This window comes from Ruditapes philippinarum, unplaced genomic scaffold (genome assembly GCF_026571515.1).
Source record: "Ruditapes philippinarum isolate M1 unplaced genomic scaffold, ASM2657151v2 ctg745_1_1_1_1, whole genome shotgun sequence".
NCBI lineage: Eukaryota > Metazoa > Mollusca > Bivalvia > Venerida > Veneridae > Ruditapes > Ruditapes philippinarum.
In genome coordinates, this window is record NW_026852306.1 from 68,865 (window position 1) to 85,343 (window position 16,479).

Genomic DNA, 16,479 nt, shown 5'->3' on the forward strand with positions numbered 1-16,479 from the left:
TGCTGATAAAATTCATTACAATACACGTTGATGTTCAAAAGATATATAAAATGTCCACGAATTTTTTGATAACCTCTCGTACATGAGCATTTCTGTGTTTTCATGTAATTTTGCTGTTTTCATGCTTCCGAAGGATCACTTTTTTCCAGATATTTTACCTTTTCTAACCATGACACTTGTTAGAATTTTGCTTGGCGGGGATTTATTTTACGTACACTGTGTCGTTTAAAGGAACATGTTGGGGCCAAGTATGGAATGATATTGAGGTAAAAATTACACAATGCCTGCTTGCACTTTCATCACGCTTGTTGATAATTACACACTGCCTGCTTACTCGTTGACACTGCTATTGTGCTGCTATTGGTACAGTCATTATGCATGCTTACACTTTCATCACGCTTGTTGACAATGATACCATGCTTGCTGGAAGTTACAACTTGTTTGGTGTTTAGTCCCTGATGTCTATATGGCTGGATGACAGTGCAATGTAGCGTAATGAAACATTTCAACATGCCGGGACTGTATATAAGCTTTGATATTTTAACATTGCACAGTTATAATACTCCTAGAACAAAACACACGATGTGAACACACAAAATGAAACATGCAATCAGCCACTATGCAAGTTGAAAGTAAGTATAATGTTAATTGCAAATTTGCACATCACATTTTGATACCAGGGGGCACACGCTCGTAGTTTTCGCGAAATATGCCGGACTTTAATTAGCTGTTTCCTTAACCGTTCCCCATTGTTTCAATTACGCCATTAATTAGCACATCGCCACTGCAACATGAACTGGTGAGTTTTATGTAGCTTTCAAGCTTTACTTACAGACAAAAATTTTCTCGATGTCTCTTCTTTGTACTAGATCTTCTGACAAAATTTAATCGGCACCCTTTTTATAAGTGGGAAAAAAATTGACGTAGGGGGTTCAAGTCACGACACGTGACCTTTTAGCGTAATCGCCGGTAGAAGACGAGGACTAGAAAATCAAACTGACAAAGGGTTGGATTTGGTTGCTTCAGTTTTTTTTGTAAGATTGATACATAATAATATTCCTTTCAAAGGGAACGTAGAAGTTAATTTCAAATTAGTAACGATTCCTCCCGCTCACTATTCGCCCTATAACGAATCACCCCACTTAAGTGAAGATTCGCCACACTGTCACACATTAATTAAATATCATTATATTAACCTTATAATTAAGTATGTTTAATCATTGTTAAATAGCTAAGACACTTTTTGTTTCAATTTTATTTTTGGCTACAAATCAATGACTATGTACTTTATAACCATAAGTTTTGTAATTTCAGATAATGGGCAACCTGTTTCGAGCTTCCCAGCTGTTGAAAGATGCAGCTAAGCTCCTTGAATCAACAAGTGAAACAGTCTCACACAGGTTTTGGTCACACAGGTTTTGTGCCTTGGCCAGTTGTGACCAGGTATGTAATTATATACTTAGTTAATAAATTATTGACGAATAAGAATTATGACAGTGAACAAATTTTAGCTATTACCCAAAATGGCTGAAACTATTGTCATTTGCTGCGTGTGTGGGGGGCATGGTTTAAGTTGAACGTTATCAAATGTCACCATTCCATAAGCCAATATTTTGTATTTAAAAGTTTAATCAGTACACCAATTACTTTGACAAAAAGTCTTATAATGAAAAAGCTCTTGTTTCTATATACATGTACTGTAATTGCCTGATTGGTATTGTACAAAACTTGAACAAACAGTGGGTTGAACTATTGAATGGATATAGGGGGTCAGTGGAGCTGTCATACTTATCATTATCCCATCATGTTCCTGAACATATCACTTGCTGTCTATCATAAAACTTTGCCCGTTGCAATTTGCTATTCCAAGTACCAATAAGCTGCTGGCATTAGAAGTATTTTCATCATGTTAGTATATTGGTTTTGATATACAGTTGTTTTTATTTACAGAACCATGTTCCAACAAGGGAAGAAAAACAAAACCTGTTACAGTCCGGACTAGGGGAACAGACGATAACTTTTGTGAAGTCAGCAGACCCCGTGTATTTCAAAATGAAAATCGAGGAAAAGTTCCCTAAACTTAAAGACATCGGAGGCTATGAACTTTTCAGGAGTCCCCCTAAAGATTTCAATTAGAACTGATTCCAATACCTCCAGATGGTTACACAACAGAACATTTAGCTGACTGTAGTATGTTGGGCCAAGCATTATGTTTTTTACGTCCTAAACAGGGGAACTTAAGTCTGGAACACTCTCATATGGAGGTAAAAAGTTAGTCTTTTAAAGTTTGTGTATTTAGTAGGGATAAGGTGGTATCTCTCCTATCTATATGATACATTATGCCTTCTCTGCCAGATGATATGTTACACACACATTTCTTATCGAACAAAACAAGTCATTTCTTCACAATACTCCCAAGACTGAAAAAAGTGACAATATCAGAAAACTTGTACATACACTCATGTATCTCAATTATATTTTTTTAATTAATGTTTCACACTAATGAAGTATTTATTTATTTTATTTTTCAATTTCCAAAATGTCTGAGTAGCCGTAGACAGTAGCTTTCTTCATACGAAATACAAACTTGTCTTGGAACGCTGTTGTTATTTAAAAAAAAAACAGTCTTTCACTGCCATATCCAGTATGACATTGAGGAAAACCCCAGAAGTGCCAGTGGGAATACCAGACCATGTATGCATACAGTAAACTTCACTTATAGCGTACACGGTTATAGCGAACTTCCGGTTATAGGGAACAATTTATTTTGGCCCGAATTTTGCCCTTCTTTATTTAATATAAAAATATACGGTTAAAGCGAACATGGTTATAAGAAATTATCGCTTATAAGGAACTCATTTTTTAGTCCCAATTTAGTTAAAAGTACAGAAAATTACACTTTTATAACGAACTCCAAAATATCGGTTATCCGTAAATAGATTCCACAGCAGAACGTTATAGTTTTCTATTTAGGATATTTTTAGCATGAGTTCTTGTCACCAAAATAAAACGGTTATTCCTTTTAATTGTATTATTTCTTTTCTTAAATAATTTTGCTAAATTTGCTACTTTTTAGTAAAATAATTATGATCATTTATAATCGGTTTTTAATATAATCACGCATGATTGAAAACTACAAAGTATATTTGATTGAAATGAAAAGAAATCAATATCTTTCATCAGTGAAAGTCACCCTTAAAATGTAATAGAAGATATTCAATATAAAAGGATGGAACAATCGAAAAACTTGTTTATTTTTAATCGTGGAAAGATAACGAAAAGCACTGTGTTTAGAAACAAAATATGATATTTTATGAGAAATTGAGAAATGAAGTAAAACTTAAACAGAAATAGCAAAGGATTTTCAATTTCCAAAATGTACGCTCTTGGTTATTGTGTCATAAAAAGAAATAAAGGACTAATCTTTCTTAATCAATGCTCTTCAGAATGACGGAAGATAGTAAACAATCAGTTTGTTATATAAATGTAAATCTGTTCGCTCATAATACTCCTGATACAAGGAACTAATTCGCTATATCGTACAAGGAACTCCGGATATAAGGAATATATTTTGAATGTCCCGATGAGTTCATTATAAGCGGAGTTTACTGTATACATGTACTCATGGATCAATTGTTTCAGTTCATATGCTTTAAACAAAGAGTTTCTTTTCTATTTTTATAAATGTCTGAGTAACTTGTAATTTGTAACATTTTCAATTTTGCCGTTTTAAAGGTTCATAAGGGAGTATGTTTCGTTATATTTCAGGTTTCGGAAATCAAAGATGAGGCAAAACGTAAGAACTTTGTTGTTTTGGATGTTATCGTGTCAATCTTGATCCCGATCGTATACATTCTCTTTGCAGTTATTTATGTGTGGCAATGGCAACAAAAGGAGTACAGAAAGACGTGAGTGGTGCCAGCCTTCCCCTTTCTTTCCGTGATCTTCATCTTTTCTTTCCCTTAGAATATTAATGTGATTAAGCTAAACATTATTGTTCCCATGCTTTTATAGTCCAACCTGGAACTCAAAACTGTAAAACAATATCCTAAAGGTAATGAAGAAATATATTAAGAATTGCATTGTCAAAGTCTAATTAAAATCATTGTTATGGCTTTATGTTATGTTCAGAGTTAATGATCTGAAACTTTGCATTCAGACTTTCATCAGATGGATCCTGATTATCGACTTATTATTTCAAATCACGTCATGAACATCAGTCTTTGATAATTTGTTTTTTCTTCAACTATGTTAATGATTTTTGTAAGTGTGTACATGAAAAGGAAAGGAATAAAATGACATGCATGATTTTTTTCAATAACTTAAACTGAGGCTTACAAGTTTTATTATTAAAGATATGTTGTTTGATGTAAAATCGTGCAAAATGTTTTTCAATTACTTTCATAATTGAAGCAGAAAGTACAGCCAAATCTTATTAAATAAAGAAAACACAATGTATTATGATTTTTAGAAAATATTTCTTAACTTAAATATCCTTGTATATTTTAAAAAGTGCACAATAAAGTTCCAAATAATAATTTGTATCGCACAAATATTGAACAAAATAATACTATGCTCGCATATTTACATTTTGTTCAACTCTATCAATAAATTGAGCACTCAACATATGCTCATTCAATATCCTCTATAAACTTTATACATGGATTGATACCTACCTTTCATTTTAAATTACTTTTCTTTTTGCCATGCTTACTGTTTGTCCCATAGCAAATGTCGAGTGCATTTTAAATATTCACCGCATTTATATATTGATAATGAATGCAATTTATTTCAAATTCAATTTGTTTAATGATTGCTGTGGATTTTTTCATGTTTTAAAGATATCAGTTTCATTGGTAATACTTAAAGTTTATTATTTACATATTTATTTTATTTTTCTATTTTATTTATTCATTTATTTTCTTTATAAACATTTAATTTGTATTTAAGTAAAGGAAAAAGGCAGAGTATTGGTCCATTCTGGAGAAATAATTGAGACGAGGTCGTTGAAGAATTCAAATTTTCAATATTTCTCTGGAATGGACAAGTACAAATGACTCCCACTTTAAACACCAGTGTATTCTTTTTAGGAATTTTCGTTAAGTTTATGATGTCAAAGAGTACGATGCTTGTTCACTTAAATGTTGAAACAATAAAATTTACTGAACACAGATTGATACCTACCTTTTATTTTAAATTACTTGTTTTCTTTTTGCCATGCTTACTGTTTGTCCCATAGCAATTGTCGAGTGCATTTTAAATATTTACCGCATTTATAGATTGATAATGAATGCAATTTATTTCATATTGTTAAATGATTGCTGTGGATTTTTTATGTTTTAAAGATATCAGTTTCATTGGTAATACATATAGTTTATTAGTTACATATTTATTGTATTTTTTCTTTAACTGTTGAAACAATAAAATTTACTGAAATAGACTCCAAACAAGGTATATTTATGTCATGTCTAAAGTTATAAGGGAGGGAGCATATTTATTGCGGAATGAACTTTGTCAATTAAAAATCTACAACTGATGAACAGTGTATAAACATGAATATGAATATCATTGATCAATAATTGGCTCGTGTGTTTGCTTTGAAATATGTGTAACAGAACCATTCTGAAAACATTCTTAAAAATATATAAAAATGTTAGTATTCTAGCATAAAAGAAATATTTCAGTACCTTAAATGCTTTACTGAATATGTTTTTTAATTAATTTTAGACAAACGAAAGCACATCCTTTTGAGATGCACTTTTTCGAATACGAATGTTGTGAAATATATTATGTGATATTTGCATTGACTACTTCACATGTGCATGTTCTTGGATAATTGTTCTGTAAATATATGTCTTGTTTTTTTTCTTCATATAAATGTGTTTTTATAAAGAGCATATTTGCTTTCTTCAGACTTGATTAAATGATGAAGAATTTTTAAATATTTTGTTTTATACTCATATCCTGATTAAAATGAACATTGTGATTAATATATCTTTATAACTTTGTAACTTATGAATGAACATTGTGTAGTGCTACGGAAACATGTTATAGGTCTTACAAGTATTGGTTACCTATAATTGTCATCAAAAGTGATACCTGAAAAATATATAAGAATCTATACAATTGTTATAACTTATCTACATTATCAAAGATTACACACTTTTGTTGACATGGAAAACCACGTGGTATAACTACTTTCAGCTCATATTAGGTAGCACTTCGTTGCTGCCGTCAATGTCCTACAAGAAATATGTCTGATAAATCTGATCCAAAACTACACATCCTGGAAAAAGAAAACACATTTTGTTGAAGACATATATATCATAGTATTGCAAATTTATAGTAACATGAACCCATGTACAACAGTCAGGCAGTTTGAAAAGTTCCAATTAATTCCGTTAAAGCTCAAAAAACATTTTATTTCCTGGAAAAAAATACCTGAAAATATACAGGCTACAGAAACACTGTCACTACTTAAGCAACTCCTCCTTATGCATGAAAAATGTCACAAGGAAATAAGTGCTTGGCCTTGTAGATTTTTTGCTATTGCTTACAGTTTGTCCCCCCCCCCCCTTCCCCCACCCTGTAATAATTTTTTTATCGAGAATGCTTTTAAAAAAGCAATATTTACAAACACAATGGTGGCCTTGACATCTATGATTAACAGCATGTGATTTCTAACCATGATTTCGAATTTGCCAATGATCATATTAGATCTCACAAAAACAAATTTTGCGCTAAAAATGCACTTTAAAGACAACCAGTCATTTATGTCACTATACACCGAATTTGCCAATGATCATATTAGATGTCACAAAAACAAATTTTGCGCTAAAAATGCACTTTAAAGACAACCAGTCATTTATGTCACTATACAAGAAATCCTCCCTGGCTATTCTAAGCTGTGACTACAATTAGTGTGGTGTGGTACTCTAATTAAGTCCTAAGTAATTATTATGTTCCGATAAGTTCCGATTGTCATCAGATGACTCTATTTAAAAGCCAAATGTGACGCTTACACTATGACGTCATATATATATTTTCAAGTAAGATTTACTGTATATGAAACGATTCATTGTGAAACGAGTTAGTTACGAGGATATAACACTGGCTTGGGCGACATAGAGGGATGTTTCTACTTAAAAAAAAGTCGGTGCCGTTTGGCCGAGACGATTTGTTTTTGCAGAGACATCCCGAAAAAATCCACATGTGCACCTCTCTCACATAAGGTTGTGTAGCTCGGGGTCAGATTTATCAGATTTATTGCTTGTAGAACTTCATTAGTTCTACACCCTGGAATATAATGCCACATAATTAATATCACTAAAAAGATGGTGTGTATCTATAAAACTAAATACAATATAACAATATTTGCACTCATATTTGATTTTGTCTCACGATTTTAGACCGAGTACACAAAATGATCATTCTTTAGTTATATACTATTATTTCAATTTTAATGTATGGCGTACAAAAAGTCTCAAAAGACTTCAAAAGACAAGCTCGCAATGAAATTTATATCTTTATAATTCATACTCATGGTTATTCAGGAAGTGCGTAAGACCAATGGTATCTGTAGTAAATTAAGTTTTGTTCATTCCATTTGCCAATTTAATGTTTGTGGTAACTTATGACAGTTATTCAATAATAATTCTTTATATACTAGCAATGAAACGCTTTGATTACTTCAAGCCAAAGCACTACACAGACCATTTATCGGTTACTTTTTAAATAGAGATCTGACAAGACGGGTATATTTCATTAATAAGGATTCGTTTGCTACCTCTACTTTAAATATAATATCATTGGGATTAAAAGATAACAACTTTCCATTTCCTTTAGTAATTTACTATTTGATTTCATAAATTACAAAGCAATATGTACAAGCACAGTAATAATTTAACATATTCATCTCATTAGATTTATTAAAATTGTTAAACATAGCACATTTGATATATTTTTGTACGCAGCAAGAGCTTAAAATGGTCGCCATGGGACTTCTTTTATCACGTGACCGATTTCATTTTCCTTGCCGTTTCCAATAGTAACAATATCTATACGATTGTCTGCATTATTTTCGTCATTATCCGAACAAGAATCATCCACCTTACTGTAGCCGGAAGACGAACAGTACGAGGAGGTGGTTTCAGATGAAGAAGTGCTTGAGAAGCCAGAAGAAGAGCTGGAATCAAGACTTGAATGCACAAATGATGACGTAAGTTCCGGTAGAGCTTGATTTCCGTTTAAAATGGGTGAATATCCTGAAAAATTAAATTCTGGCAATGGCGATGTGTTAACTGTGTCATTTGGTCTTAGAGGCGTAGAGAGACGATGTGTTTGTCTATTTTGATTGAATACATTATTCACATGTTTATTGTGATTTGTCATTTCCTGTCGTCTGCTTCTCGTGAGGAAAGCCTGGTGTAGATGATTGCTTAGGGAACCAGTCACTGTATCACTTGTGATTTTATTCCTTGCCAAATACGCCACAGCTTCTTGTGCACATGCCTTGTACCCTGCATTATAGGCAGCAGCTTCTGTTGCCATGGTAACAGATTGTTGTTGTCGTTGTAGCTGCGACAGATGATACACAGTTAAGTCTAAAATGTCTGCCTTGTCAACCCTTGTCATTGGAGCAGTCTGGAGATGAAAACAAATCGTTAAATGTTACAAAAGTGTTTGCAAAAAAGATTTTAATGTAAGGTGTGTGATATTTATTGGAAACATATATACGTGTTCTGCATTGTTTTGTTCGGTTAACCATCATAGTATACACTCACTTAATAAATATATTTTTGTACAGACGAAAATCTAAAGCTTATTCAGTTCATATATAAATACATATTTGTATATTGAAAAATAATGTTGTCATATATTTGACATCCATTTGCTCGACTTATTAGTGATCGGCGTGGTGATCCAAATGAATGACTTCCTGAATGACTTCCAAATATATATTGGCGAAACATGGCATGTTTAATCTATGCAATATGTTGACATAATTATAGAGAAAACGTAATGCTTCAAACGTTTTCCAGAAAAGCAGCTACTAATTAGGAACACTTGCGTGTAAAACTTGATGCTTTGGTTATATTATATTACATTGTGTTGAAAAGTCTGTTCGATTAGCTACTTCAGAAATGATATTCGTCTTTTCATTTTTCCCCACTCTAAATATTATATATTTTGAATTTCAATTGTACATGATTGCATGCTGCGTAAAACCGAACACTTATAAAATTACTTACATTTTCTTGAATAGTCTGTGCGATTAGCGACTTCAGAAGTGATATACTTTTGTTCATTCTTTCTCTTCTCTTCTTCTCCACCATTGGCTTCCGGATCTGCAAGAAGCATAATTTAAAATACTGTGTATGCACGTTGAAATTCTATTGGGCAAAAACAAATAATTTCAAGCACTAAGAAGCGTTTAAATTGTCCTATACAATATCTATACGCCCAGCTAAACGTTAAACAACGATAACGACATTGCTGTAGTTCTCCGATATGACTGATAGTAAGCAATAAGTAAGTTGGGGGAGATATGAATTCTGGTAAAGGGAAATCATTTTGATACTATTTATAGATCTATAATATTATTATATATATGCACATTTGTATAAATGTACTATTATGCAGTTTAAAAGTTTTGAAACTACGTTATTTGATAGTACTATTACCTAGTAAAGGTACAAAGTAAAAACTCTACATTAAAGATCACTTAACGAGAAAAAAAATGTGAAGTACAATTAAACATATAGAAGAGGAGGGACTATTTATGATTTTAAAGCCCTTAACATCTAAATAAATCTTATCCCTTGATTGTTTATTTAAACATTCATTCAATCGGGAGAAATATTTAGATACCGTAACGGTTGTAAAATATCGCATAGCATTAACTAAGTTCAGAGTATCAGCACATTCCCTAGCCATAGAAACTGGGAGATATGATGGTACTCTGAGAGAAAATAGATTATGCAAATGCTGTTCAATGGGAGTTTTAGAATCTGAATATCACTTTCTTCTTGTATGTCCGTTATACAGAGATCTAAGAATGAAATACTTTAAAGGATATTTTTGCAGATGGCCAACACTGAAGAAATTTGAAATTTTAATGTCGACAAATGTTAAAAGTAATGTTACCAACTTAGCAAAATATATTTACTTTGCATCAAAGTTACGAAATGACAGGTTATCAAATTTATGATGTGTTAATTGTTGTTATATACTAAATTTCAAATTAAGTCTCGTACATTATTTTTACATTTTTTTATCGATGAGTAATTAAAATGTCAGCCAAATACGTCATTATGATTGTATTATTTTTTTCTATGAACAATTGAAAATGAAGTCTCGTACGTTATTGTAATTGTAAATTTCCAACAGTATTCATATACCCTGTGTAAACCATTTCTCATGTATTTATGTTGTTGTTATTGCTATAAACTTTGTAAGTTTAAAGCGGAATAAAGTGTATTGTATTGTATTGTATTGTATTGATTGTACATTAAAAGATAAATACCTTTCTTGCGTAGGACATATCCTGTGAGTCAGATTTCTTAGCTCCGCCCATATCTATTTAAATTTCTGGTCGTAGTTCTACAATGAAGTAACGTTCCACACGATTTAGATTTGATTTAGAGAACTAGGTACTTTTCAAGCAGAATTTCAAAATGATTTTGATGTGAAGTTGGATGTGCTGTCTTATTTTATACTTGTGCACTTCAATTCGCAAAAGCGCGTGCCAAGACTTAAGTGTGCTCTAAATTACTCAAGGATGTCCGTAATTAAAGATAGAATAAATTACTCAATTTGTCAAAACGTTTTGTAAGTGGTTAATTGGTTCTGATATACGTGTCAAACGTCACAATTACTTCAACTTAATTAGCGGCAGTCTTTAATTTCTCACTTGTGTGGTAACAATAAAATATTTAAATGTGTGAAAGCACGTGCTGTTATTGAGTGGCCGTAATTAATTGTTTCGATTTAACACATTCAATAATCAAATTTTAAGTTGAATTTTACATACGTAAATGCTTTAAAATTCAATTCAATATTTTATTCGGCAAAAAACATATAAATGTTCATCGCCAATAGAACATATATACAAAAGAGCATACAGAACTTTATTATAGTTTAAGTTCAAATTTTTATTACTGTAAACGTTATGATATTGCTTTAAGCATCAAGATATAAAAAGGAGAAAAGTACAATTTCAGTTATATTTAAGAAAATAACCTTTAATTATCATATTGTTTCATGATACATAAAAAAATTGCGTAAAATTATATGTTTACTGCTTGAAAACTGATGTTTTACATTCATTTCATTAGAAAATCCCCATAGTGTACACATGCGCTTGAGTGAATAAAGATGTCTGTCTTTCTGTCTGTCTGTCAAAATTGGTTATATTAACAGAGCATTTTCTGGAGAACATACAATACTTCTTAATAAAACAAAAGCATTCATATATTAATATCTACTAATAAATAAGCTCTGTTGTACTTTTGATATTGCAACAGGAGTAAAGAACTATTAAAATTTGCTTAAAACTGAATAAATAACTCAACTTTATGTTTTCGTATCCTGTATACACAGTTCGAAAGTAGAGAAGAACGTTTCTAATTAAAATTTAAACATCATGAAACGGTGAATTCTTTAACACAAATCCCAAAGGGAAGCAACTAAAATTCAGAGCTCATGTTAAAATGCATTGAAGTTACCTCCCTTACAATTAAATACGAGTACGTATGTGCATGTTATACTTTGTACATTTTTACAATCACAAATAAGCAAACGCATAGACGTTGCGTCGTAAGGCCGTGCTCTTGGAACGAATAAAAGGTCAGTTACTTATGTCATATCATATTACCCATTTAGAGCCATCTTGGTCATATTCTTCAAGTTTGTATACTACTACGTCGTAGAAGAAATCGTCACACGGCCTTACCCCAGCTAACATTTGTGTCTGTGTCATTATATTTCTGTGTTGACTAACGAACGAACGCGCGCAAGCACGCACGAACGAACTAGCTAACTAAATAATAATAATCATCAATCAATGAAGCACAAAAAATGACCTGCTGATAGCTGAATACTTTATATCAAAGATAGATATTATAATGTACTGCAATGATAGCAACTTGTAAAAGATCCTGCACGTTGTAATTGAGGTTGTATACCACGCGTTAGTAAAATTGTATAATTATTATTTATATAATTATGCTTATAAAACAATTTTCAAACATCGAAGAATATGTAAAATATGTACTGCAAATATTTATACACACTTTATGCAATCATTAAAATATATGCATTCATTTCATATTGAAAAAAAAATGACTTAGACTTTTCAGAAAATAAAGTTTTTATTACGTCCCTTTATTTCCATGAAATGTTAAATTCGGTAATATCTTTATAAATAATGCATTTTGGAACTTACAAAATTGATAAATCCTAATTTAAGCATCATATTTATGATATAAAACCTTTAAAAATGTGTTACAGAATCTTTAAACTTGTTTCAGCTGCGAATTCTGATTATATTTGCAATATTAATGAGTATTATAGAGTTCATACATACACAGCCTAACATTTACATCATTTCTTTGTGAAATATGAAACCAGGGGAAAATAAAGTTCCTTCTTAACTATAATTTAGTTGATGGTTCTACTATAATTGTATAATCAAGTTTTACACGCTCTTTTTATAGCATTCCCGCATATACCCTTCAACTTTAAACTGTAAAGTTATATGTCATGGTTGCTATGCTTGTATTTGACCGGATACTGTATCTTTTTGTAGTATTGTAAAATGTGTAATAACCCCATGATGTACGATATGATATCTTCATGTACCTTTGGTAAAACAATTAATTACGGTGACCTATGAAAAACACGCGTTTTCACACATTTAATTATTTTATTATTACCACAAGTGAGAAATTAAAGACTGCCGTTTGTTAAGTTAGGTAATTGTGAAGTTTGACACGTATATCAAAACCAATTAACCACTTACAAAACGTTTTGACAAATTGAGTAATTCAATCTTTCTTTAATTACGGACATCCTTGAGTAATTTATAGCACACTTAAGTCTTGGCACGTGCTTTTGCGAATTGAAGTGCACAAGTATAAAATAAGAGAATTCCGAACCTGACCTCAGAATCAATTTGATTTACTGCTTTAAAAGTATCTTGTTATCTTAACCAAATATTAATCGTTTGGAAAGTTATTTTACTGTAGAATTACGACTAGAAATTTAAATAAATATGGGCGGAGATAAGAAATCAGACACACAGGATATGTCCTACGCTAGAAAGGTATTTATATCTTTAACTCATGATTCAAGTGATACAGTTTTTTTTATAGATGTTAAAATTTTTAAATTTATTAATCTTCTTCTTTTCTAAAATATGATTTTCCTCTTTAAGTGAGCTTTAATGTTTGGTATTAATCACAGTATCTTTACTCTTTCCTCTTTCTTTAAAACATTAAAATTATTTTATATTTCTGTCTAATAATAACTAAATATCTATTAATATTGCATTTTCTTTTCAGGACTTTACAACAGGAACATATATATTGTAAAATATTATTTTGTAAACCCCTTATGTATTTTATTATTACCTGGGTGAATAAAGATATTTGATTTGAATTGAATTGAACTAGGTAGTAATTATATCAAATGACGTATTTTCAAAACTTTAAAGCTACATTAATATATTATGTATATTATACTACATTTGTATATAAAAATATATATATATGTAGATCTATATACAGTATTAAATGATTTTCCCCAACCAGAATTTCATATTCCCCCCCACCAAATTCTTATTGCGAAATAGCTTACTATCAGCCATATCTAAGAACTACTGGCAATAGGGAATTCTCAGGTATTGGGTACACACGCTCTATGTTTTTGGGGTTTTTTTTGCAGATCCGGAAGCCAATGGTGGAGAAGAAGAGAAGAGAACGAATGAATAAAAGTATATCACTTTTGAAGTCGCTAATCGCACAGACTATTCAACAAAATGTAAGTTATAATGATATAATTGTTCGGTTGAACGTAGCTTGTAATCATGTACAATTGAAATTCAAAGTATGCCATGTTTCGCCGTTTACGTTTGAGCCTGATCCCCTCAGGATCAGTCATTCATTTGGAACACCACGCGGATCCTCAGGAAGTCATTCATTTGGAACACCACGCGCATCCTCAGAGAGTCATTCATCTGGAACACCACGCGGATCCTCAGGAAGTCATTCATTTGGAACACCACGCGGATTACCAATGAGTTGCCAATGGATGTCAAATTTGTAAAAATATTATTTTTCGGTATATTTAGATATGAACTGAATAACCTTTATATATATTTATTATGTATATACTAAGATTTTTAATCAAAGAAATTAATACAGAATCAGTAAATATGTTTCGAATAAATATTACAAACCTTATATTCAAATTTTCAAACATATATTAAGAATAACACTGTTGTAAAATTTATCGTTTTTTGTTTTTCAACTTCAGACTGCTCCAATGACAAGGGTTGACAAGGCAGACATTTTAGACTTAACAGTCTATCATCTGTCGCAGCTACAACGGCAACAACAATCTGTTACCATGGCAACAGAAGCTGCTGCCTATAACGCAGGATACAAGGCATGTGCTCGAGAAGCTGTGACTTATTTGGCAAGGACTAAAATCACGAGTGATACAGTGACTGGTTCCGTAAGCAATCATCTACACCAGGCTTTCCTCACGAGTAGCAGGCGACAGGAAATGACAAATCATAATAAACATGGGAATAATGTGTTCAATCAAAATAGACAAACACATCGTCTTTCTACGCCTCTAAGACCAAATGACACAGTTAACATATCGCCATTGCCAGAATTGGATTTATCAGGGTATTCACCCATTTTAAACGGAAGTCAAGCTCTACCGGAACTTACGTCATCATTTGTGCACGGCAGTCTTGATTCCAGCTCTTCTTCTGGCTTTTCAAGCACTTCTTCAATTGAGACCACCTCTTCCTACTGTACGTCTTCCGGTTACAGTCAGGTGGATGAAACTTGTTCGGAAAATAACGAAGACGATATAGAAAATTATATAGACGTGGTTTCTATAGGAAAAGGTAAAGAAAATGAAATCGGTCATGTGATAAAAGAAGTCCCATGGCGGCCATTTTAGACTTTCGTATCAGTTTTCTTGCTGAAAAGAATATACCAAATGTGCTATGTTTATTAATACTAATATTTTTATAACATTAATATGTTAAATTACTACTGTGTTTGTATATGTATGGAATCATTGAGTAAATTCTAAAAGAAATAGAAAGTTGTTATCTTTTTATCCAAATAATATAATGTTTAGAAGTAGTATAAGAATTATTGTTTAAATTAATGAAATATACCCGTCTTTTCAGAAATAATAGATAAATGATCTACGCTGTGCATTGGCTTGAATTAAACAAAGCCTTTTATAATGCTAGAATATAAAGAATTCTTAAAATAGTGACATAAGTTACCTTTAAATTCAAATTGGCAAATGGAAAGTACAAAATCCCATTTACTAGAAATAACATTGGTCTTACGCACTGTCTTGAAAAATCATACTTTAAATATAAAATTCTAGTATATGATTATGCTCATATTTCGTATTTGGTCGAAAATCGTCAGGCATATTTAACGATGAGTTCAGATATTATAATGTTGACGTATAATGTAGTTTTATACGCAAGAGCTGCTCATAAACACCTAAGTGTTTTAGTGATACTAATTATGTGATAATACACGTGTAATAAAATATGTGGAACTATGCAAGACAAAATTTGATTGAAAACGTATAATTGTATATTCTTACACGCTTCACACTATTTCCCCTAAGCAACAGATTGTGCAATGAAGAGCATAATTACACGATATATGCACAGCATAACAAGGGAATGCTTACACGTCATGTGGAGATTTTTTAAAAAAAACTTAAAGACCTAAGTCCTATAACATTCGGGTCCGCAAATTTCATATTTTTAAATTTTGCAATGAATTCCCACAAAGTGTTATTGTTGTATTCACGAACAAACCTATTCGGCAATTTCCGTCATAGTTCGAGAGCGGGTTTTTTTTAATACAGTTTGATTCAATTCAATTCAATTCTTTATTCAGCATATGAAAATTATATGTTCGTCGCCATTTATCATGGTGACGGCGGTTACCACGTTTTCCAACCAACCGCCATCTAACCGGTGCAACGTAAGAATACAGTTTAATGTTAACATAACACTTGTGGCATGTTGCAGGTTTTAGTTAATTTTATTTTTACATATTTGATTTTTTTTAGATGATATTATAGTCATTATATTGAGGTATATATTAATTTTATTTTCCAGCTCTCAATAGAAGTAACATATGAGCCGCGCCATGACAAAACCAACATAATGGGTTTGCGACCAGCATCCGCGCAGTCTGATCA

At 31.7% G+C, this 16,479-nt stretch overlaps 2 protein-coding genes and 1 long non-coding RNA gene across 3 annotated transcripts; 2 read left to right on the top strand and 1 right to left on the bottom strand.

Moving 5' to 3' along the window:
- Positions 1-1,771: 1,771 nt before the first annotated feature.
- Positions 1,772-5,242, top strand: LOC132756027 (uncharacterized). The gene is made up of 2 exons (XR_009629276.1): positions 1,772-2,264; positions 3,769-5,242. It is a non-coding gene; the product is annotated as an uncharacterized LOC132756027 (long non-coding RNA).
- A 2,738-nt stretch (positions 5,243-7,980) lies between these two features.
- LOC132756119 (enhancer of split mgamma protein-like) lies at positions 7,981-10,576 on the bottom strand. Its single transcript, XM_060747115.1, has 3 exons — positions 10,526-10,576; positions 9,252-9,347; positions 7,981-8,643 (listed from the first exon to the last, which is right to left on the bottom strand). Exons 1-3 carry the CDS (start codon positions 10,574-10,576, stop codon positions 7,981-7,983), a joined length of 810 nt encoding a protein of 269 aa, XP_060603098.1.
- A 2,697-nt stretch (positions 10,577-13,273) lies between these two features.
- Positions 13,274-15,198, top strand: LOC132756124 (enhancer of split m3 protein-like). Its single transcript, XM_060747125.1, has 3 exons — positions 13,274-13,324; positions 13,945-14,040; positions 14,536-15,198. Exons 1-3 carry the CDS (start codon positions 13,274-13,276, stop codon positions 15,196-15,198), a joined length of 810 nt encoding a protein of 269 aa, XP_060603108.1.
- Positions 15,199-16,479: the final 1,281 nt, after the last annotated feature.

Excerpts from the sequence above, each read along its gene's own strand:
- LOC132756119 (XM_060747115.1), bottom strand. The coding sequence starts at position 10,576 with ATGGGCGGAGCTAAGAAATCTGACTCACAGGATATGTCCTACGCAAGA. Across the intron at positions 9,348-10,525 it reads ATATGTCCTACGCAAGAAAG|ATCCGGAAGCCAATGGTGGA; the intron begins GTATTTATCTTT and ends TGCTTCTTGCAG. Across the intron at positions 8,644-9,251 it reads CACAGACTATTCAAGAAAAT|ACTGCTCCAATGACAAGGGT; the intron begins GTAAGTAATTTT and ends TTTCATCTCCAG.
- LOC132756124 (XM_060747125.1), top strand. The coding sequence starts at position 13,274 with ATGGGCGGAGATAAGAAATCAGACACACAGGATATGTCCTACGCTAGA. Across the intron at positions 13,325-13,944 it reads ATATGTCCTACGCTAGAAAG|ATCCGGAAGCCAATGGTGGA; the intron begins GTATTTATATCT and ends TTTTTTTTGCAG. Across the intron at positions 14,041-14,535 it reads CACAGACTATTCAACAAAAT|ACTGCTCCAATGACAAGGGT; the intron begins GTAAGTTATAAT and ends TTTCAACTTCAG.